At 36.9% G+C, this 24,472-nt stretch overlaps 1 protein-coding gene across 1 annotated transcript in view; it reads left to right on the top strand.

The window, feature by feature from the left end:
- The first annotated feature begins 223 nt into the window (after window positions 1-223).
- The window catches only part of LOC141830890 (uncharacterized), an 88,780-nt gene continuing 64,531 nt past the window's right edge, over window positions 224-24,472 (top strand). The window contains exons 1-12 of the mRNA XM_074718337.1: window positions 224-407; window positions 488-826; window positions 7,491-7,552; window positions 7,677-7,814; window positions 7,931-8,206; window positions 18,880-18,966; window positions 19,245-19,346; window positions 19,417-19,482; window positions 19,743-19,853; window positions 19,931-19,992; window positions 20,119-20,163; window positions 20,311-20,384. Of these exons, the coding sequence (XP_074574438.1) occupies window positions 236-407; window positions 488-826; window positions 7,491-7,552; window positions 7,677-7,814; window positions 7,931-8,206; window positions 18,880-18,966; window positions 19,245-19,346; window positions 19,417-19,482; window positions 19,743-19,853; window positions 19,931-19,992; window positions 20,119-20,163; window positions 20,311-20,384 (1,534 nt within the window). The 5' untranslated portion in view covers window positions 224-235. The remainder of the gene's footprint in view (window positions 408-487; window positions 827-7,490; window positions 7,553-7,676; window positions 7,815-7,930; window positions 8,207-18,879; window positions 18,967-19,244; window positions 19,347-19,416; window positions 19,483-19,742; window positions 19,854-19,930; window positions 19,993-20,118; window positions 20,164-20,310; window positions 20,385-24,472) is intronic.

The raw sequence follows: 24,472 nt of genomic DNA, 5'->3' as shown, positions 1-24,472 counted from the left end.
TATTGTCTACATTGATTGAATCAAGATCCTAGCGAGCGATATAATCATATAATCCAAAATAAATACATCCGTTACAAATTCTAAAAAGTTAAGAAATTACGTAAGCCTTTGGTCAATTGCAAATAGGAGAATAGGAGGCTTTTTTTAAAATGCTCAAATTGATTTAACGTACCGCGTAAATGGTCTGCTATAATCGACTAGGGTTCAGCTGTAGGTGATTGGCACGGTGACAGACATGGAGATGGATTTCCCTGCCGCAGAAGAACTCGAGTATCTCGAGTCCAACTCTGTCTTCCCCGATGAAGGCGAAGAGGATTTTTTCGAGAAAGAAGAAGGAGACGCGGCCGCCCCATTCGATGATCTCTATTTCGATGAAGCTGCCGCTGGCGGACGGCTTCCCCATCAAGGTGAAGTAACCGCGTTATAATGCCTCTTTTCTTATGATCCTCACGGGTTTCTTGATGTTGTCTGTTTATCTGACATGCAGATCGACCGGCAGCCAAGAACCTACTTCAAGAAGCTACCAAGAAGCGACTTTGGTCGGCAGAGAATGAATCAGAGGTAAATCTTGATCATGAGGCAAGGGCGAAGAGGATGGCGTTGGAAGATGAGCCTGACGAGGATTGGCTCCGCTATTCACCTCACCGGGAGGCTGTTTCTGATGTCGTCGTTGCGGAGGAGAAAATCCTGTCTCGTTTTTCAACAGATATTGACGGGCAGTGCATGCCAGTGACTGCGCCTTCTGGAGCAAGAGTCTACGCTAAAATGAGCTCGGAAGAGATTGGTGGAGGTCGTGGGGAGTTTATGGCAACGAAGGCGCGAGGAGGTTTGTTTGAGGATCCTGACTATTCCTTGTTAATTGTGTTGTTTCAGAGTGATGCACCTGTCAGTCAATTTGTGAACCACATGAAACTATGAATTCAGGAGAGAACACCAGAGTTTTTCTATGTTTCCAGTTTAAAACTAAAGGAGCCTGGTAAAGCTGAACTTATGTTACATGTCTTTTAAAATTTGAGTCATCCTTTCAAGTTGGTCTCATTAGGAAGTTATAAGTTGATATTGAACCATTTCTACATTGTAGGCTCATTTCTTCCATGATAAAGAAGTATTTCAAGAATAAATGTTTTATTGATAGATAAACAGTAAAACTTGTTTATTTCTATAATGGAGAATTATTAGGGTTCATTATCCTTAAATAGTCTCTTCAACCTATATGGATTATTGAATAATCCTAACATTACATTTAATCCTTGGAATATATGTTATTCATAAATAGGATCCTAGTAGATTGCTAACATTTCCCTGTAAAATGGCTTAAAAGTATTATAAAAACCCTGCTTGATAGCTCTATCCTATGACCTCTTAAATACTTAGTTAGCAAATCCCCTAAGTGATTAGTGGAGTTTATAACAGTCTCATTAGATTGCACCTTTTCTCTTCTCAGTGATTTGTTTAACTATTGGATTAAAAACTATATGCATGGCAATTTGATTGTCATAATATAATTTCATTAGCTCTTTAGTAGCATCTACCAACTCGGTCATCAACTGCTTAACCTAGATATGGTCGCATATAAGTATGGACATAGTCATACTCTACCTCAACACTTGATTTGATTATAAAGTTTATATTTTTCTCTTTGAGGAAACCAAATTAGCTCTCAAAAGGACACAATGGTCTGATGTGGATGTCTTGTTTATGGGAGAATCTACCTATTCAACATTAGGGAGTCCCATTATTAGAAAGTGACTGTGATCTTGACATAAAGGATCTTTCCTTAAAGCATTCCTTAGGTATCATAATATTGTCAAAACTTCCTCATAATGGTTATAACATGGAGATTTAAGAAACAAATTGATCAAACTCACGTGCGATTTAATCTTGTAATTGTTGCAGTAATTCCGTTTTCCTTTCTTGGATTAGTAAATGACTTCTTTTATCCTAACATTAATTTGACTTTCAGAATCATAAGAGTGTTAATCAACTTAGCTGCTATTTTACGAGTTATCTCAAGCATGTTAAGAATAAATTTTTGATGGGAGATATAAATATCACATTGAGTGATCCACTTCTATTCCAAAAAATATCTTATGCATCTTGATACTTGGCATGAAAGTGTTGATAAAAGTTATAGAGGTATCACTAGGTATGCTAATACTATTCACACATATATAGTAAGGAGAATACACTTTGCTTCAGACTGTATAGGGACTTCTTCACTTCCATACAAGATCACTCTTACTGCTAACTTTTAGTCTCCATGGGAATTTAAACATTCTTAATACCCAACTAGTGAAGGGACATAAGTGCCAAAGGTATTAGAATAATCCACTTCATAGACCTTAGCATTTCACTTAGGAACCAATTGAGCTTTCAACCAACCTACCTTGCATCTGTATGATATCTTCATTATCATTATGCATTGGTAACCCACTATGGACTTGCAAAGAAGAAGAGGTGCCAACCCACATGTACATCAGAATGCAATATTTGCAATTCCTTGACCATAGTGTATCTCCATTCCCGATGTAAAAGCTCCATAAAAATGGTCTTAGGAATTATAAACTTAAAGAAAAAATAAAAGTAAAATTGCTAGGTGACAATGCAACATAAGGTAGGAAATGAGAAATATGCAGATGTTGGATTGAATGATAAGGCTAGAGAGGGAGGGTTGAGTAGCCTATCATTGAAATCTGAAACTAAATACACAAAAAATGTAAGTAATGCAACGAAAATAAGAAAATACAAAACTAAGAATTTAATAAAGCTAACAAGCAATTTTATGTTGTTTGGAATCCAGAACTCCTATTTTAGGGCCTATGACTTGTCGACGAGTCACTCTACTAAATCTACTATGCTTTCTCCTTCTCAAATTCTTCCAGATGTGGAGAAACATCTTATAAACTTCTTACAAGAATGGAATGTTAAGCACAAAGAAGATAATATAAGTGTGGAGCTAAGTAAAGCAAAGACTATAAACACTAAGGAATTCAGCTTAGGAGGTTAAGAATGAGGAATTTCAGTAGTCTTCGTGTGCTCCTTTTAATCTATATTTATAACCTTTTAATGAAGGCTTGCTTTAGCCTAAAATCTACTTTCCAGCACAATCGCAAGCGATTGATGACTTAAGCCAATCAACATTTCTTTAATTACAGTAGCGTGCTATGTTGCAATGGATACATTAGTCGATTGAATTGTTGTAGTTCCTAGGCCATACCACCATTGCAGCCTTTTCTCAGTTGATTGCCCAGTCAATTGGATCGAACCTATTCGATTACTTAGTCAACTTAGCCACACATAGAAACATGATTATCTTTAGTCAATGCTTGGTCTACTTGTATACTAGTTGACTGGATTCTTGACTTAGTCTAGAAGTTGAGTCTTTGCCTAAGTTTAGTCCTACTTGTAATCTATATTACAAGTACACTCGATTCTCAACTTCACTAGAAGTTACATGCCAAGAGCTTGTGCCTTCGGGATTTCTTCGTGTGCCAAGAGGCCTCCTTCTCGGGTCTTTCGTGCCAAGAGGTCTTGCAATCATCTATGGCCCATTGGGACTTTTAGCTATAAAAAATCTGGTGGTTACTCTTAACTGGTTTGGACTTCCACTTGCCAAGCTAAGTATCTTGTCCTCGACCTTCTAGGACTTCTCTAGTTACCATGTAGTAGGTCAACCTTCACCTATTTGGATTTCATCCATTGCACTTGCAATATCTTTGTCAAGGAATCTCCACCTACACACCTACACACTTGACAAAGCATATCAGTAATAAAAATATAAGCTTAAGTTGAACCTTTACCTAAGCATCAAAACTATTTAGCCAAATTTAGCCACTTGGTCGTGGTTTTACCAACAATCTCCCCAATGTCTCTTCCCCTCAAGTATCACTTAATTGGTTGAATTCGATCACTCAGGAGATGATTGCACTAATAGATGAGAGGTAAAACAATTGTATTTGTTCCTCCGAGCAACAGAAATATCCAAGTGAGTTGGATTTGGGAATTGGTGGTGGTGAGTAATGGAGTTTTATGGTTGTCTGCTATGGGTCCTAAATGGTGGACGATATGGTGTAGATGTTCTTGTAAGAGAAGGTAATAGAATGGATAAAGTTGTAGAAATTTAAAGTAGTGTAGTCACAAACTCAAAAGTAGATTATAAATCAGAAAAGAATGCGATGAACTCAAAGAAAGTGACATTGATAAAGATAAATGCACATTCTAAGTTGGGAGAATAGCAATAGTACCTCTTTTGTAATTGAGAGTAAGATAAAGGGAGACACTCGCAACAATTTATCTCCGTTGAGATAATAAGTAGATAAAACAATTACATGTAAATTAGAAAAATCTTTTGAAGATTAGAAAGACTTGGATAACTAAGTTGATTGTGAATTTGTAGGTGGTCAATAAGAGCGGATATAGATGTTATAAATAAGTTGATGTAGACCTTGTGACTCATGCTCAACGTAAATCACCTCCCGTATCTACGAATCCTAAATGGAATAACGAATTATTGATGAATATGATGCAACAAGTCTATTAATTGATTGGTAACAAATTTCAAGAACAATTAGACGCATGAAGAACATATAAGATACAAAAGTGATAAAAATAGAGCATTAGAAACCACACAATGCCTTTTATCAATGTGAACAGAACATTGTAAAACATGGCATTGTAGGTACACTGAGTGATATAAAAGTAAAAAATGAGTGGATGAATCACCAAATGTGTTCAGAGGCGCTTGAGTCAAGAATTTAGGTAGAACGGTTAGTGGAATGCATCATAAACGTAGTAGAAGCAGCTATATGAGATAACACTTTGATTGAGAGGAAGCATTCGTTGTACCTTAGAGCTGAGGAAGGTGAGTATATTTCTCAGTTGGAACTGTGATAATAGACCATGTTCTGAAAATCACTCTAGGTAGTTGTCAAAGCGGAGTCTTGGGACTGTTTCAGTTAGTGATTAAGTGGTCTATTATGTGGTTGTTCCAAATTGTAGTCCAGGTGGACTGCCTAGGTGGATGCGGCAAGTTCATTAGAGAAAAATTGATTTATTTTTACAATTGGTTCACTTGTTACGGTGTTATGTTAAATTGCTATCATGCAATATACCAATATAGATTTATAATTGCTATGCTTATTTACAACTTATTTAAATAGATAATCATTGTTATGTATTTATGTGATTTGTTGTGTTGTGTTTTCTTTGAGCAATTTGAAGTATGATTTTTTGTTGTTGCTGTGTACTTATCAGTTATCATTTGTTTACTTGTGTCTGTTTTGTTTGGATTGTATATCTATTTTATTAATAATTTTATTGCTGACTACCTAGGCCTCCTCTCAGTTGCTTGTTTATCATATTGGCGGTATGCTGTGGGTTGACGGCCTACCACACTGCCTTTTAAAACCTTGCTAATAGAGCTAGAACCAGACGTGATGAGAGTAGATGAATCATCCTAATTATTTGTGGTTGATTGTATTATATGGGTACTATGGAGGATGATCTGGCGGAGAGCCATGAAGGCAATATAAGACGTCCTTGACAATCCCAACCAACAGTGGATACATTTAGGTGTTTACTATGACCCGTAGAATCTTTGTGGTTTGTTGCCCATCTCCTCTTATCATCATAAGACCTTTCAAATGGCAACTAAGTGGCTAAAATATATTTTTCTACAGGGGGTTAGATACCATTGATGTGCATTTGGCAACAATCTTAACATTCTCATTCAAAAATCTTACCTAGATAGATTGGAGGTGCCTCTCATGTATACATCAAATAGAGTTTTCATAGGCACTAACTTAGGATGGACTATATGAATTGACATAATACTGAGAATCTTGTTGAAATTGTTGAGATGATTCTGTACCATCCTTACATTTGTTGTAATTGGAATGACAAGTTGAAAATCAACATTTATTGACTCACGATTAACCAACTGTATGGTCATGCTGTGTTGCACTGCTATAACTGAAACAGAGTTAATCACATTGTAAACTTAAGAGGTGTCATCGTACAAATCTCAAGCATGTGTTCAGGTCTGCTAGTAAGAGAACAAATAATGAAATGTTCTCACAAGATTGGAATCAATAGACCCTTAGTTGAGCATCAATTTATGCCTTGAACCTCTGGTGCACTCTTGGCCCATGAGCCACACATGAATCACTACACACTAAGAATAAATTTTCCCGTTTAGCTTCTTAGAGGTAATTATTATGGAGCTAAAAAAGGCCTGAAAAACCAACTATAGGAGGTATTGAGGAGAATCTGACTTTTTAAATTGAAAGAATCAACTCTCTGACACTAAAATAGGTTGAAGATGCTCTAACAATTTTTTTTATTAAGGAAATCAAACAGGTAAGATCTCCCAAATCAGATCAGGTGTGGCAATTGAGCGGTGAAATGTTGTTGGTGCAATAAAACCACGTGAGTGACACCACTTGAGGAGTGAGAAACCTGGAGTGACTGCTTGTCACGAGATCTGGACTCACAAATGAGGGGCACCTCTATTGTTTATGTTCAGCAGGAAGCGCCTTATGCTTTTCATGCTAGGTGCTGGAAGATGATGCAGCAAATGAGAAGCAGAAGAAGCGGTAAATGTGATTGTAATGCATGGAAGAAGTGGGTATCCTCGTGTTTGCTTGTTTCTGATAGGGAGGTTTCTTGTTGCTTATATCAAGATTGTGGTGAAGGAGCAATGGAAGAAATTGTGATGTGTGCAATTGTGATTGGTGGAACTGGCAGGTGCTCTTATGGTGTGTGAATGTGTTGTGTGCTTGCATTGTACTCATGGATGATTTGTGATTGGCAAGCAAGCAATGTGTGCTTTCAGGATCAAACAGATATAGTTGGCGATGAGAGAGAGGGATCAAATATCAATAGGAACATGACTCTGACAACATGTAAAATGGAAGATTAGGGTCATGATTCCTAGATAGTCCCTTCTACCTACATATTCATACTTTAATATTACAATGTAATCCATAATATATGTTATTCACAAATATATCCCTTGTATTTACATTCAGGTCCCTAACAATATCCAAACTTTAATGTATTTGAATGAGAATAAAGTCATTTTAGAATGAGAGAATTGACAAAAACCTTGCAGAAAAGATAACATGGAAGAAAAAATTACCACCCCAATCTATTGGAAGATGGCTTACTGTTGCTTACAACATATATGATACGTTGGACTTGAGATCCAACATTTGGATAAGTGCAATCTACCAAGCCTTCATCTTCTGAAAAGGATGAAAATGTCATCTTACAGAAGTTTTTACCTTAACTTGGGGATTATTACATGCTCTACACCTTGGGCAATTATCTTCCTTAAACAAGTCTCTGAATTGTCAATTTTGGAGTGTCGTTTTCCTCTTGGTACTCTACTGCATTTAGCAACCAACTACATACATCCTTTGAGTATACCTTTCAGTCTCTCACAATAAATTGTGATGCAATATTTGGTGTTCATTCTTGTTCATTAGCAGGCCTTCTTTCTGAACCTATTAGCGCATTAAACAAAAAGCTGGAACAAGAAGCCTTGGCAAAGGTATATGTTTTTGGACAACCTGTCTTCAATATGTTGTTTTGAATTTATTGCTCTTTCTATACAGTTATGATAAAAAATACTCTTACAATTGAGCACTATTGTTTATATTGTAATGAACATGAAGGCTTTGAAGGATAGCTTTGGATCAGCAGATCAGCTACCTCATGCAACAATTAATCAGGCTGATGATCAACTTTGGGTAGATAAATATTCACCAAACTCTTTTAAAGAGCTTCTGAGTGATGAACGAACAAATCGTGAGGTAAATAGACTACCAATTAACTTCATTTTTCTTGCTCAAACTGAATCTATTTTTTTTACATCATCGCATACTTACATTGAGAGTTATTTTCACTAGATTTTTGTTTTTTTTTGTAGGTACTATTATGGTTGAAGCAATGGGATTCCTCTGTATTTGGATCACATATTACTGCCACAGAGGATGAAGTTTTGTCTGCTTTAAGGCGCCACTCTTCAGGTGTTCAAAATCCTAGATTTGGTGCAAATAGAGGTTTCTTTCACAACAAGGGGCATCCTTTTGGTAATCGATACTCAAAAATTTCTAATATCTTGGATGGACAAGATAGTCGTTTTATAGATGTTCACGAATCATTGGGAAGAAAGTCCAGAGTGAATCATCCTCCAGAACAAAAGGTTGGTCAAAGTTTCTTAAATAGATACAGTTTGAGGTTCTTTGTATTTGAGCTAACATAAATAAGTTCTAACTTTTTGGTTGAAATTTTATAAATTTCCTTGCACCTCATGTATTTTCATCACTAAAAGATTTCATGCGCATGATTCTTCATCACTTTCTTTAACACAAGGAATGCACAAGATATATAAAGAAATTATGGTTGTGAAACTCCACTGATATGACAGAAGCAGAGCTGGATTGGAATTGGCACATGCCAATCCAATTTCTGCTGACAGACTGTGTGAAGAAATTTAAATGCACTAGAATGGGAAAAACTTGGAGGAATTGATTGGTTCTGGCTGAATTCAAAAGGGGAAGATTTGTCATGCCTCAAAAGGGTCCAGTTCACCATCTCGGGTTAGGTTGACAAAAAAATATAATTGAGTCGACCGACCATAATTATTGGAAATTTAAGTCGACCAATCTGTGAAAAAGAGTCGACCAATATATTGCTCTCTGAAAAAGAGGGTTTGCTCTCTGACCAACCCAAGAAAAAGAGTTGACCAATATTCTTCTTCAGAAAAGAGGAACAATGAATCTGAACCAGTGTAGCAGTTTAAGTGGTCTAAAACAGCTTAACACCTCCAATGTATTATGTACTCCAACTATGCTTTACAACACAAGAAATATGTGAATTTTACCATCCTTCCCACGAAATACACACATTCACAGGATTAATGTGATTTAAGAGACTACTAAACAATTGTAAGAAAGTATCGACAACATTTACCAAGTTTGACATAAGCCTTGAATTTATAGTGTAAATCTAAACACTAGACAACACCATTGCCCTACAACCACAAACAAAAATACCAAGTAGCACGATACAAGTGACTTTAGTCTAAACAAAGCATCTTCCCCATTTGCACAGCAACTGTCCTCTCTGAGTATGTTATGGCTACACACTTTCTCCCACCTAAGAATCTAGAGGCAAATGACAAGCATGAGTATTAATTCACAATGTCCAAGCAACTATTGAACAAGTAAAAGAGTGTTCATCATTAATAATATGCAACACAATTTAAATATAGCTACACTCATGAATACATATTTGTAACACATGTAATGCAATACCCTATGAACCATTACCTCTTATAAAAGTTAACTAAACAAGGGTCTCACTTGGACACCTGCACATCATGTTAGACAACCATTGACAAATTGAATATACAATAGTATATTACATATATAATTTTATGTGTATCTTGGGCACTTACTGATTGTATAATGGAAATAGGGCCAAGGATCATCATAGTGTGCCATGTAAATAAGCTCCGATGTCGTGAGTAAGGCGAACACCTTTATTTTTTTAGGGTTGACATTCAAAATGTATGATAAGGTCTATTTCACCATGTTCATACAACAATAATATACATTAAATTTGCTTCCAACAATGCAATTCCAACTATACCCACCTTTGCCATGTCTTGAGCATGAAAGTGTCTTAGACTCCTCCTGACTTCCTTTCACCAAGATGAACCTTACATTCATTCTCCGAAGATCAATACGACTACCATATATTTTACGGGTATTATTTAGGTTGTACGAATACTCATCACAATCACAATGCTTGTCCTTGCCACAAAGATGAAGAGTTTTTCCTCCCTTGTTAGCTGTTCTACAACCAATAAAAATTCATTTTAATGTTCCAAAACTTCAACTTGTCTTTTCTTTCCCTTGAAGACCTTATGTAGTCCCCACTAACACCTTCAATCACAAGAGCAAATTTCCTTTACCTTTAAAGAAGGTGGTGTTGGGTTTTCGTATGTGTAATTTAAAACTTTTATGTTTCACTAAACATGCAACGGAAATATAATAAATATTTTATCACTAACTATGCATAAAATCCATCCAAGGAAACACACATATGCAAACATAATCATAGATAAGACAAACACATTTATATCTTTTGGATGAAGCGAAATGGAAACGATATCAATTAGCAACCTACAGCAAGGTTGCCTCTACTCGTATCCACTCAGAGATCTCTTCGAGATGACTTTCCTAAGTTACGTGTTTTGTCTCCGTTTCAATACTAGTCGAAGGAGGGAGACAAGCGATTTGAGAGAGGATCTATAGTCCGATTCTGTATTCGACGGGGTGAAGTAATCTGGCGATACAAATCGGATTAAACGGAGAGGATCACATTATCATTCGAAGATCGTATGGTTCGCTGTCAAGCAGGGGCAACAAATCTATATGGCGTGGCTGTTCCAGCGATAACAATTGTCCCGAAACAAAAGCTAAAACGAAAGGAAGAAGCGATACCTTTTGGTGGAGAAACAATCGTTGCTTTTCCTCGTGTTCCTTGTTTCCATCGTTGGCTATAGCTTCCTTTGGCTCCGGGATGGCCAACCCTTAGGAGGATACTGATCTTAGGATGATCAATGATCGGTGGTGAACCTTGGAAAAAGTCCTTTAGCTGGTGGCAACAAGAACCACCCAACGAGGGGCCGTAGCAACACAAAAGAAGGGGTTTGTGTTGTTTGTGTTGGGCGACAATTGGAGGAAGAGAGGGCTACGGGTTTAAACCTAACAATTAGGTTTTTAACCTTGTAAATAATTCTTCATAAGAGTTATATTTATAGATCGCTCACGGGTTTAGTTCGCTAATCAAAAATCTCAAAGTCCAAACCACTAGACTTAAGTTTGATTCACAATCAAACTGTATTGGTTCAAAACCAAACTGCATTGGTTCAAAACCAAACCACCTTTAATTTAAACCAAATCAATTTGGTTTATAATTAAACCAAAAAGAGCCTACTTTGTCTTCAAAAGACGTGATCCATCTGTGTTTTCTTTTTGGTAAAATATCTTTTATATTTATCCTTCGTCCGGTCCAACCGGACTCAGTCTCTGTCAATCTGAGAATATAATTCTCAAACTTGTTTTATATCTCTTGGAGAAACTCGTCGTGCGTGTGACCTTATAGGTTTTCAAGTTATGTTGGTTGTCCATAATTAATTATTAATTACGGATAGATCATGAGTGAGATCTAATAGTGTATGTACATCATGATCTCTAATTAATCGAAAAATCATAGTTGATTCCAGAACCACTTCTGAATCCTTTAACAACTACAATTATTCATGCGTTTGTTTCTTTCACTTATCTTATACCCGCTTAGTTCAACACATGGTTTATGTGTTAGTCCCCACTAGGTTGACTACGTCACTCCTAGTCCAAACTGTAGTTCTTTGTTTTGTAGATTTAAGTTACTCAAAACATCTATCCAAGAGGATCATCCTCTTGACGTGTTATTGTTTTGGTCAAAGACTTACGAGTAACAATCCTGACAAGTGACCATAGGGTATATATCTTCTAATTAAAGGAGGGGTGAATTCACTGTTGGCTACCCAAACACTTTCGAACAGTTCGGCTTTACCCAATCATCCCAGGTTCACACCTTTGTAGATATGCTTGCTTAGATATCAAAGTATAAGTCTCCATGATTAAAATGACTTGAATACCTCAAGTCGAAAGAAATTTATACTTGAGCTGCAATGAGATTTTTATAGACATTAATAGAACCATTTGAAGTTTCATGATAGGTTACTTCTGATGAACTAGTTACCCTTAACTAGCATCCATATGTTAACTCTTAACATCCCAATGCTTCCAGTTAGTAAAGATTGGTTGCTTGGTAAAATTAAGACGTCTAACATATGCTAGTCTTCACAGAATTGATGATGACTAGTTCAACGACTAACAACTAGAATTTCAATACGTACATAATTACATAGGTAGAGATACCTACTAATTATGATCCAATCACAATTTCTCTAATGGTATGATTGTATTGTGGACGTCAGTAATTGAGTTTACGATCAAATCAAATACTTAGAGAATGTACACTCAAATAGTGATTTTGTTTATCCAATAAATAATACAATATCTAAGGCGATTGTCTTATGACACTTTTCAAGTGTAATAGGTGGAATTCCTAAGTTGTTGCTTCTCCCTTTGACACCACCAACCCCCAAGATAGAATGGTTCTCTCTCTTTGCTGTCGCCAACCACCAAGAAACTAAGGAGTGGGAGAAGAAAATTAAGGGTTTGATCGTTGAGAAGGATTAGGCATAAGAGCCGATGCATTATTCCTCTTGGTAATGCAGGAATACCACCAAAATCACTGCTCCTCTCTCTCCCCATTTGGTATTAATTTCTCTCGCACACATTGTGTTTCCCTACTCTAACTTTCCCAAATTGATAAAATGCTCTTTAGTCACTCTTAAGTTATTCTACTCATTTTCAAAATTTCTTCAAGTCCTTATTTAAAGTATGTTTTTCCCATAGTGTTTCTTCCATGCTTTAAATATGAAAGAATATATCCTATTCATGAAATAGTGACAACATCTTGGGAATATTACAGATTCAGTTGAATTAGTGAAAGTGATGAAGATGTGATTTATTTTCTGCCCACATGTGGAGCATCACTGAGTCGGGAGGATTGCAAGGAGTGTAGGAAGAGCTCTACACCCTTACTTGAAAGGCCAATCTCAAAGATAGATTGGACTGATACACTGAATAAAACATTAATGAATTATTAAACAAATAAGATGAATAAAAGTATGTTTAGAGCCCACAATCTCAGTATTTACCATACTGTACACACAATACTAAAATTGCTAAAATTGTGCAATAAATTACCCAAATAGCTATTCCTTTAACAAATGACAGGTGACATCGGAAAGTGTAGGAGAAATAAGAGGTAACACAAGGCACTCTCAATACTCTCACCACTCTAGGAAATTCACAAAGAGTTTAGCGAAATTAACAAGAAGAGAATTCTTCTTAACAAGCTTAAGGCTCACAATATATTTTAATCTAAAAAAAACTACAGCCAACAATATAAATGATAGGCTTAATCAGACGTAACAATCTCTTGTCGAACTCGCTCATTCATTCTGCTTAACAATCTCTTGTCGAACTTGCTCATGCAATGTATTGAGCATGTTCTTCTCTATTACCACTGAAATGATGAGTGACAAGAATGGGCACCAAACCTAATGGACTGATTGGATTATGACCATATACAATCTCAAATGGGCTTTGACTGGTAGTTTGACTCGTAGATCTATTATAAGCAAACTCGGCTTGAGCCAAAACCACATCCCATTGGTGTGGGTTTTTGCCAACCAAACTTCTCAAAAGATTTCCCAAACTCCTATTTACCACTTCTATTTGGCCATTAGTTTGAGGATGATGAGAGGAACTATTTTGGAGTTGAGTTTCAAGCTTTCGCTAAAGTGTGCGCTAGAAATAACTCATAAACTTTGAATCCTAATCAGATGTAGTGGTTTTTGGAATACCATGAAGTCTTACAATTTCTTTGAAATAAAGATTAGCTATATGAGTAGCATCCAAGGTCTTGGTGCAGGGAACAAAATGTGCCATTTTGGAGAAATGATCGACAACCACCATGACTAATCCTTGTTTCTTTGAGTGTGAGGCAATCCAACCACAAAGTCCACACTTGAGTTTTCCCAAGGACTTGTTGGTACTGGTAATGACATGTATAATCTAGTGTTTTGGCCATGAATCTTGGCAATATGACAAGTTCTGCACCTTTTAATGCATTTTTTGACATCTCAGTCCATTCGGGGCTGATAAAAATTTTCTTGAACAAGTGTAAATGCTTAACCCTTTCGATTTACTTGGTATCCACCTCTACGAGGTGACTAATCCAAGGATCCACACACACCACACAAACGTTCCACTATGAAACTTCTCATTCTCAAAGAAACTGTGAAGGTGGAGAAACCTTTACAGTTGATCTCTTCTTCTTACAGATGTAAAGTGAAGGTTTGGGGGAAGATTTTGTGAATAACAGGGATTGAAGATCGTGCAAGAATAAAAAAGTGCAAACACTTGCGTCTCAAATCTTCAATCTGTCTTTTTATATTTTTCTCGATGCCAGTCGACTGCCTCAGGGATCAGTTGACTGGTGGGCTTTAACGACTCTTGTAGATTGCGTTTAATTTTCCAGCTATCAGCCCAACGTTCAAATATCAGTCGACTGAGACTCACCCAGTCGATTGGTCAGTCGACTGGTCAGTGTCTTTCACTCGACCAAATTTTCTGTGTGTTTTGGATCAGGACACCAGTCGACTGATGTAGTCCCAGTCGACTGGTGAAGCTGAAAATCACTTTTCAGCTTTCTTCTTCATCCCTTAGCCTTGACTCACGTCTTCAAATATCTTCCACAAGCCTTGTGCTCTCCTTGGATGCTCTCGAGCCCACGACTCCCCATCCTTGCACTTGCTGGAGATGTTTCCCTCAGCTTCGTCATGCTAAGTCTTTCTTTTGCCAAGAGACCGCACCTTCGAGACTTCACTGTTTGCCAAGAGGCCACACCTCCGGGACTTCACCATTTGCCAAGACTTCAAATTTGGACTTTCCTGTATACTTAATTCACACATGTTAGATCACCAACATTGCCTAACTTAAACTCATTTAGCCAAATATTAAAATCCAATGATACTTGGGGCAAGACTGCACCAACATGTAAGAGTCTTGTCCCTACCAAAATGTCCTGCAAGACCTCCATTGTGAGCTTTATTGATGATTGCGTGTCTTAAAGAACAATCGGGAACACATAGACATTTGTCTTTGAAGAGAAATCCATCGTGAATCAAGAAGAGTTTGAATGGAGCTTTCTTGCATTCTTCTCAAGTCTTACCAAAATATGGATCATTTCGGTAGAGCTCTTTGATCACTTCAAAGCCAATTATCTTTGATTGTAAAATAGACAACAAAGTGTGTCGTTGACTAAGAGTATTTGCCATACGATTAAGAAAACTAGACTTGTGCTTAATAACAAAGTTGAAGGCTTGTAGAAATTCAACCCATTTAGCATAATGAGGGTTTAATTTAAGTGTTCAAATACTTCAAAGCTTCATGTCCGAGAAAAGAACAAACTCTTTATGCAAGAGATAATGTTGCCAATGATCCAATGTACGAACAATAGCAAAGAACTCCTTGTCATATGTGGAATAGTTGTGTTGAGAATGATTCAACATCCCACTAAAGAAAGCAATGAGCTTACCTTCTTGGCTAAGAACACCTCCAATTCCCACATTTGAAGCATCACAATCCACTTTAAAAACTTTATCAAAATATGGTAGTTGCAATGTTGGAGCTTCTGTAACCTTTCTTTTAAGAAGCTCAAAGCTTTGTCGCGCCTCCTCTCTCCATTTGAAATGACCCCTTTCAAGCATGCAATTTTAGGGGCAATGATAGTGCTAAAATTTTTAATAAACCGGTGATAGAATGAAGCTAAGCCATGAAAAATTCGGATATCATGAAGAGATTTAGGATGAAAAATTCGGCCATGAAGAGATTTAGGAAGTTAGCCAATGGAGAATGACTTCAATTTTATTCTCGTCCATCCTGATGCCATTGGAGGAAACAACATAGCATAAAGGACCAGACTATTGGTGAAGAAATGACATTTCTTCAAGTTAGCATATAACTTTTGCTCCCTTGGTAATTCAAAAACTTGTCGAAGATGTTCCAAATGTTCTTTCGGGTTAGGACCGTAAACAAGGATATCATCAAAGTAGACAACAATAAATTTGCCAATGAATGGTTTAAAGACATGATTCATAAGCCGCATAAAAGTAGAAGGAGCATTAGAAAGACCGAATGACGTAACCAATCATTCATAGAGACAATTCCTTGTTTTGAAGGTTGATTTCCATTCATCTCCTGATCTCATGTGAATCTGATGATAACCACTTCCAAGATCAATTTTGGAACTAATCTTGAACATATGAAGTTGGTCGAAAAGATCATCAAGGTGAGGAATAGGAAAGCGATATTTGATCGTGATTTTGTTCACTGCTCTACTATCAATGCACATGCGTCACGAACCATCTTTCTTTAGTACAAAAAGGGCTGTGATAACACAAGGGCTCTTACTTTCTTGGACAAGACTTTTAACCAAAAGGTCCTCAACTTGCCTTTGTAACTCTTCATGCACCCTATGACTCATTCTATAGGCTGCCTTGTTTGGAATTGAAGTACCAGAGACTAAATCAATGCAATGTTGAATATTTCGTATTGGAGGGAGCCTCGGGGGAATTTCTTCAAGCACCACATCTTGAAATTCATGGAGAAGGGGTTGAACTTGTGAAGGGACAGCATGACCTTCATTTTCTTCCAAAACTACCAACGCGAATGCTTCAACAGATTCACAAATTGCCATTTCCACTTGTGACTTGGAAAATAAAGTATTTCCATCCCTTTTTGAGGGTTTAAGAATACTTTCCACCATAGTTGGCCCAAAATAATCTTCTCACCATCTTTAATAAAAGTATAAGTATTCTTGAAGCCATTATGATAAGTTTTCCAATCAAATTGCCAAGGTCTACCAAGAAACAAATGACAAGCATCCATAGGAATAACATTGCACCAAACTTCATCTTTATACTTATTGCCAATAGAAAATTGAATGAGATATTTTTGAGTTACCTTCAACTCATTACTTTTTGAAGCCATGATAGCTTGTAAGGTTGAGGATGATCCTCAACCATTAGTTTCAGCTTCGCCACCATCGTATTAGCCACAACATTCTCACAACTTCCTCCATCATTGATGATACTGCACACTACCATGAGAAGCACACCTATTGTGAAAAATATTGTTGCAAAGCCATGATTGATCTTCAACATAAGTAGTATTGAGCTACGCCGTACCACCAAAGATTCTCCATGATCTTCATAAGTAATTTCTTCTTCTTTATCGTAGTCATCGTAGATAGGTGCTGCCTCATACGATTCCTCGTCTTCTGCTTCAATAAGAGTAATAATCCTACGATTTGAACAATTTACAACAAAGTGTCCAAAACCTTTGTATTTGAAACATGTTTTTTGATTGTTAGGATCATTTGGTTTAACAAAACCTGCATTGTTCTCCTTGCTCAACAACCTTTTGATTTGCCTCTTTTGAAGCTGTTGTGTTCTTTGAAGTAGATGCACTCCCTCGATTAGAAGCACCACCACTTGAAGAGAAACGACCACCAAACCATCTGGATTCTTTTTGTTGTTTTTCCACCTTGAGAGCCAACTTACATACATCATTATAAGTCCGATATGGTTGCAGTTGGATAACATTTCCAATCTCATGTCGGAGTACTCCAAGAAGTCGAGCAATAGATTGCTCCTCCGACTCTACAATATCACATTTCATCGTGAGATTCTCAAATTCAGCAATATAGTCTTCAACAGATAGATCCTTTTGCTTGAAATTGTGATATTTGCGAAAAATATATTGATGATAATTATCCGGCAAAAATTTCTTGCACAATTCTTTTTTGATCTTGTCTCATGTTTGAATCTTTTGCTTGCCATCACGAGCTCGTTGCTTCTTTAGGTGCTTCCATCAAATGGATACATATTTCTTCAACTTGATAGCAACAAACTTCACTTTACAATCTTCTAAATTTTGTTTAAATTTAAAGATTCTTTCAACGGAGTTGAGCCAATCTATGAATTCATTGGAATCATTTCTTTCATCAAAATTTGGGATGTGAACTTTGAAATCAATAGATTTCTGACGTTCGATATCTTTGACTTCGAGATGCATTATCATTGGAATCATTATTTCTATTGCCATGAAATGGATTAAAACCCATCTCACAATTTGCAGAATCAGCCTCCGAACTATGGCCCTCAACATCTTGTTCCAAAGGTTCGCCACGTGCAAGACGTTCCTCGAGTTGTTGCACTTGTCTCCTTAAGTCATCCTACTCAATATCACGAAAGTCTTTTTGATGAGCTGTAGGATCATCACCATTTAACCTTTGTCTTCTACGATCAGCCATTGTGAACCTAAGCTCCGATACCAATTTGACACTGGAAAGTGTAGGGGAAATAGGAGGTAACACAAGACACTCTCAATACTCTCACCACTCTAGGAAATCCACGAAGAGTTTAGAGAAATAACCAGAAGAGAAATCTTCTTAACAAGCTTAAAGCTCACAATATATTTTAATCTAAAAAAAACTACAACCAACAATACCAATGATAACCTTTATAGGCGAGACTTGGAACAACCCTCCAAGATGAGTCAAAATGCATTAAATGAGATTTCTATTTCCTAAGCCCTTGAGAATGAAAATTGCGTTTAATAATGAATAAGCATGCAAAGGTATTAAAGATTGGTCAGCTTTCAAGTTCCAAGAAGAACCTCATTGAGAATACCAAAAGTTAATTGAACTGTTCAAATTCTCGAGTAGCATGTTAACCTTTGATTTTCTTGAGTACTTTAGCATTCCTGCACCGAGCACCGAGCACCGAGCACCGAGCACCGAGCACCTTTCTTGAGCATTGAGCACCTTTCCCGAGCACCATTATAAGCATTCCCGAGCACTTTTTCCAGCCCAACAGTCTTTAGTAAAGATGGCTATAATTTCCTGTAGAAACATTATTTTTGAACACCATTTTTTTTGTTGGAAACTAGACATCTGAGGCTTTCCATTGGTATATGGCTTGCCCAGTAATTTATTCTAAATAAAACAGATTAATATTTCAAGTTGTCTTGTTCGGTGTCAATAGGTATACTACAATTTTTATTTTCCTTACTCAAAAGTTTTCTTTCTTATGATACCATCGAGGATCATTTTCTATAGGTTCTTCTGCTATGTGGTTCACCAGGCCTTGGGAAGACCACACTCGCAAACATAGCTGCTAAGCATTGTGGATATCGTGCTGTTGAGGTAGATTCCATCTGGTGTCCTTATTTACTATTGTATGGCGTTGTGGACATATGCCAAATTGTAGCCAGTAGATACTTCTAAGACACTGTGATGAATAACTGTAATTGAAGTAACGATTTCATTTTTCATTAAATAATTATCCTGCAGATTAGATGTATTAGTAAAATCCCAAATAAATATTGGACCTTTTAAAAATGAGTACGAACTTGTATAGTTATTGGATGATCTTGTTATTAGAAATGAAGTAATGCTGCTGCATCTAAACATCATTTTTGCAGATTAATGCTAGTGACGATCGTTCTGCATCTACAGTTGAGTCAAAAATTCTTGATGTGATACAGATGAACTCTGTCATGCCTGATGCCAAGCCCAAGTGTTTGGTGAGTTTTACCTTTCCATGTCTTGAAGAGTGGTTCTTCTGATGTAATCAACTTTTCTTTTTATCTGCAGATAATTGATGAAATTGATGGGGCACTTGGTGAAGGAAAAGGTGCTGTTGATGTAATTTTGAAAATGGTATGTATTCTATACTTTGTCTTTGACTTGTTAGATATCATGTGCAAGTTTGCTGTTTGCATCTAAGATTTTCATATAGTGATATATTATATGATGGCAACAGAAGGACATTAATTATGTCGTGGCACTGGGAAAAGTTCTGCATAAATTGACAACTGTAACATAACAAAGTAGCTAAATCAATTGTTATACATGTGTCAACAATTTAAAATTGACTGAAGTTGTGTTGCATCACAAATATGAAGCATCTTTTCTCATAGATAGCTGCTGAAAAGAAATTAAGCAGTGATAAGGAAAATTCCACTCATCAAGCTCAACCCGGAAAGACCATGTCCAAAAAGAGACATAAATCAGCAATATTGAATAGACCTGTAAGTATTTTCTTTTAACTTCATATGTCTTTGTTAACTTTTTACTCTTTAGGTCCCAATACTTGGTATTTCCGTAGGTAATCTGCATATGCAATGATGTTTATGCACCTGCCTTGAGAGCACTTCGCCAAGTCGCCAAGTGAGTACTTGGTTTTGTTATTTGTGCAAATCAATTATTTGTTAGAGCTGAGCAATAAGTTTGTCTTTGTCTGACGTTAAGAATGAATGAGTCTTGCATATTTTGATGAGAAGAAATTTTAAACAGGGTGCATACCTTTGTCCAGCCAACAATTAACCGTGTTGTGAATAGGTTGGTGAATTCTGAAGAACTCCTAATTGACATTGAATTTCTTTCTCGTTCTTTCATTTTCTTTTCCATTTATTCCTTTGTGCTTCTTACTTTCACTTTTGAATCCTTAGTCATTTTGTTCTAAGTTTAAGAGTTCACTCATGGTAGGCTTAACTTTATATGCGCAAAAGAAGGATTCAGGACTAATAAAAGTGCACTTGCTGCACTTGCTGAATATACTGGTTAGTCATCACTTTTTTTTATTAATTTATTCAATTCTAAAGTCATGTGCATTATTTTCATAATCTGTTTCTGTAGTTTTCATTTACCAATGGCTATATATGTTAGAGTTAAATTGCTAGCCGATATCTCTGATTGCTTCTTGGGAATATTTCTCAGCAAACACTGGGAATGTTGGGATGTATCGGGTTGATTGATTGCTATTGACAGAAAGGGGAGTATTACTTGTGATTTTTAGAGGAAGAGAGCTCAAGGAGATTCAGCAGCATGTGGAGGTGGATTGGTTGGCGATGTGCACTGTGCAGCCGTTTGCAAGGAGAAGATGGGCTGAATGCGCCTGTCCTCAGGTATTCTTGAGGAGAAAGACTGGCACCACACATGTGTGTGCATGTGCATGTGCATATGTGTGTATTAGGTTGGTGGAAGATGGGTGGGGTTCCTTGATCTGAAAACACCTCTGACACAACATGATCAGTGGAGAAGGTAAGAGATGGAAGATATGTATCATGTATCTCAATCAGAGAATCTCACCATAGGGGTGCATGCCTCAATCAGTGATCTCAATTGGAAAGAGAACGAATCAAAAGGATCTTTTTATTAATATCTGAGACTTGTAAACCGGTCATCTGTATCACCCCAGTGCTACAACTTCAAATACAATATAAGATATCTAAAATCACTTAAAATAAAACATTACTATCTAGACATAACGCAAAAGTTCGAATTCCAAAAGTAATTACGATAATAATTAGACCAAGAATGGTATAGATTTGAAAATGATATAAACTTTTAGGGTACGTTTGGTTCAAGTTATCATGCATAACTTTGGTTATGTAAACCAAGATCATGGAGAATCAAACATAATTTAATATTGTTTGATTCAATCCTAAGTAATGTAACAAAACTTATTTGGTTTTACTGTATTACCCTTAGTTCAACCAAACATAACTTAATGTTTTACTGTTTTAAATTATCTTATTTAAGTTTAAATTTTTTAATTCACTGTGTTTTTTTAACTGTGCCGATGGTCGATTTTTTTATTTATTGTGTTGATTATCTCACTCGCGTGCTCTCGCCGTTGCTGCCAGCCGCCCTTGTCGCCGCTGCGAGTCGACGTCGCCTTCGTTGCCTCCACCGGCTGACGCCTTCCCGTCGCTAGCAGTCCTCAAGTCGCTGCACCCCCTCGACCGTGGGTGCCATTGGAGAGCGAAAGAGGAGAACTGGTGTTGTTGCCAGTCGCCGTCGCTGCAAGCTGGTGTCGCTATTGTTGTCGCCGGCCGACACCTTCCCGTCGCCAATAGTCTGAGTGCAAAACCAGCCGTCTCCTTCGTTTACTCCTCCCCTGCCTCCGCTCCTTCCTCGCCCTAGATGCTTGCCTGCCCACCTCTTTGCGCAAAACCACGAGGATAATTTTGAGAAAATTTTGTTAACCCTAGAACCCAAAAAAATCTCGAAGTAATCAGATTCCCCTTAACCCAATTGCAATGATAGTTTAAACAATCTATCAATGATTTTGCCAACCACATCAAAACCAACCCAATTTAAGTATAATTACATCAACAACCTCCCCTTAAGCCTCTTAGGGACTGATTGCACTAATAGTTCTCTATAATCCTCTAGGATCATAGCCATAATTTTTACCCTATATTGTGATGAGGATGAATCATGGTTGCGATCATAGAGTACCAAGTGCCACAATTCACAAAATGACAAGTTCGCTTAACATGTGTAATCGGTCGGTCCTTTACTATCACAATCGTGATTTATACTTATAGATGATATGATTCAAGGCTGTACTTATAATATGGAATAACAATTACCACTACATTAGTCATGCCTCTTTAAAGTTTGATAGTCATCTTTTTTCTGTCATGCTTATCCATCCACTCTCATTTGTTTCCAAATGAGGGTCACAATTATATCACTAAATTTAATTTTTCTTTAAAAAATAAATTTAAGATGTGAGGCACTTGATTTGGGTTAAATTTTGAATGGTTCTGGGAATTAACATGAATAAATGTGGTACAATCAAATGTTTTAAGGGGAATAGAGGAGAAAGAATGGAACAATGGATAGGCTTTAAGTAACTGGACATAGAAGTAGCTTTTGAGGAGATGTAGTTTATAAAATGTGAGGCACTTTTGATAGCTTCACCCCTTTGATATTTAGGAATATATATAGTGAACATAAGGGCTCTAGCAATCTCAGGTAGGTTATGATTTTTTTTCTCGGCTATAGCATTTTGTTGTGATATGTTGGTACAAGAACTTTGATGAATGATGCCATTGAATTCTTGATACTCTCTTAGGATGGATTTAAAATATATATTTTTCCATTGTAGCACTCAAGACTTTGATTGAGGTTTAAAATTTATTTTTTACCATAGAGCAAAAATTTTATTTTTTATTTTTATTTTTCAAAATTCTCATTTTTCTTTGTAGAGATTAACCCAACATACTCTACTGGGATCATCACTAAATGTAATTAACCTTCTAGTAATTGTGATATTTTGTACTCAAGACGGTCCCCAATATTACTATGAATAAGAGAAAATGAATGAGACTCTTTGTATGGTTTGGTTGGAAATATATTCGTGTGTGTTTGGCTAATTGATAAATTTCATAAGGAATTGAGATTTTTATTATTAAAAAAGTATGGAAATAAGTGTTTACGATAATGAAAATTAGGGTGACCTAATCTACAATGCCACATTATTACATCCTTATTGGAAATAGGATGTACACTATTCTCAGCCATATTAGCCTACCTTTCCACACATAATCACCATTCTTAAAATGGTAGAGTCCATCCTGTTTCTTAGCAATGGCAATCATCCTTTCTGATCCCTGCTCTTACTATTGACAAGAAGTGGTAGAAAATAGTAGTGCAATCAAGATTGTAAGCTAGTTTGCTAATTGACACCAAGTTGTACGTTAATTTGGAAGTATGAAGTATAGAAAGTAGAACAAGATAGTTTGATAGACAAAGCCTTTTCCAGCAACACAATTGACAGTTCCATCTGTGATTTTTACCCTAGAGGTCTTATGACACGGTGTCTAGATGTAAAAAAGAGATACATTATGTGTCATATGATGTGCCCCCACCCCAAGGCTCATGTTGGCTCTGGTTTTGGTATACTCGTGCCAACACGAGCCTGACACAAATATATCTGAGTTGGGTTATTTGTCAGCCACAGGAAAGCCTGGTCCGTACTTAATGTGCGCCTTATCCATTGACAAATTAAAGAGAATCAAGAAGAATTTTTATTATCACTAAAATTTGTGATCATCTCCAATAATATTTCAAGGCTTTTATATGTACATTAAAATGATTGATTGCAATTTTTTTGACGAGCGAAGGCCCAATTTAAAGAGATTTGTAAATCTTCTATTACTTCTAATGGCCAATTAGTAGAGATGTTAATCGGTTTTGACAGACCCTAGAATTCGGATGTACATATTTGTTAGAATATTATAAATATGGCTAGGGATAATTTGATATCCAAATTTATATTTACTTAAAATACAAATTAGTCCTTAGAATAGAATCTTGATTTATTTCATAGAAAAGAGTCCTAATTATTTTTAGAATAGACCCTAACTAGACATATAAATAGGGCTTACCTCTTGTAATATTGGATTAAGAATTCTTTTGTGAAATGACATGGTATCAGAGCGAGGTTAGAGAAAAAACTTATTCCTCTTTCCTATAACCCTAGTGTCGGCTCCTCCTTCCTCATCGTGCGACTCTTCTCTTTTCGACAGTGTTCCTTCACGCGCTGAATCCTTTCGTTGTCGCCGCCCAAGGAAGCGCCGCCCACCTCTGCTGATAGCGATCAACCTAAGCGAAGCCGACGCTTTCTTGGAGATTCGCCGTCCAGTCTCCTATCCTTGCAAGCACTAGGAAGAGAGGCGGCGTAGGTCCGCGGCTCCTCAACGTCGCCTTCCGCCGCTGCTCGTTAGTGTCGTCTCCGCCGCCGCTCCTCAGTGCCGTGCTCCTATGCCGATTCTCTGCAGCATCTTCTCCTTCGACGTCTGTTCTCGACGTTGTTGACTGAGCTTTGCTCTCCTCTTCATGGCTACCTCCGACA

The sequence above is a fragment of the Curcuma longa genome, chromosome 6 (genome assembly GCF_044706935.1).
Source record: "Curcuma longa cultivar G26 ecotype Majalengka, Jawa Barat chromosome 6, ITB_CL_G26_1.1, whole genome shotgun sequence".
Taxonomy (NCBI): Eukaryota; Viridiplantae; Streptophyta; class Magnoliopsida; order Zingiberales; family Zingiberaceae; genus Curcuma; species Curcuma longa.
This window is presented reverse-complemented; position numbering and strand designations above follow the sequence as displayed.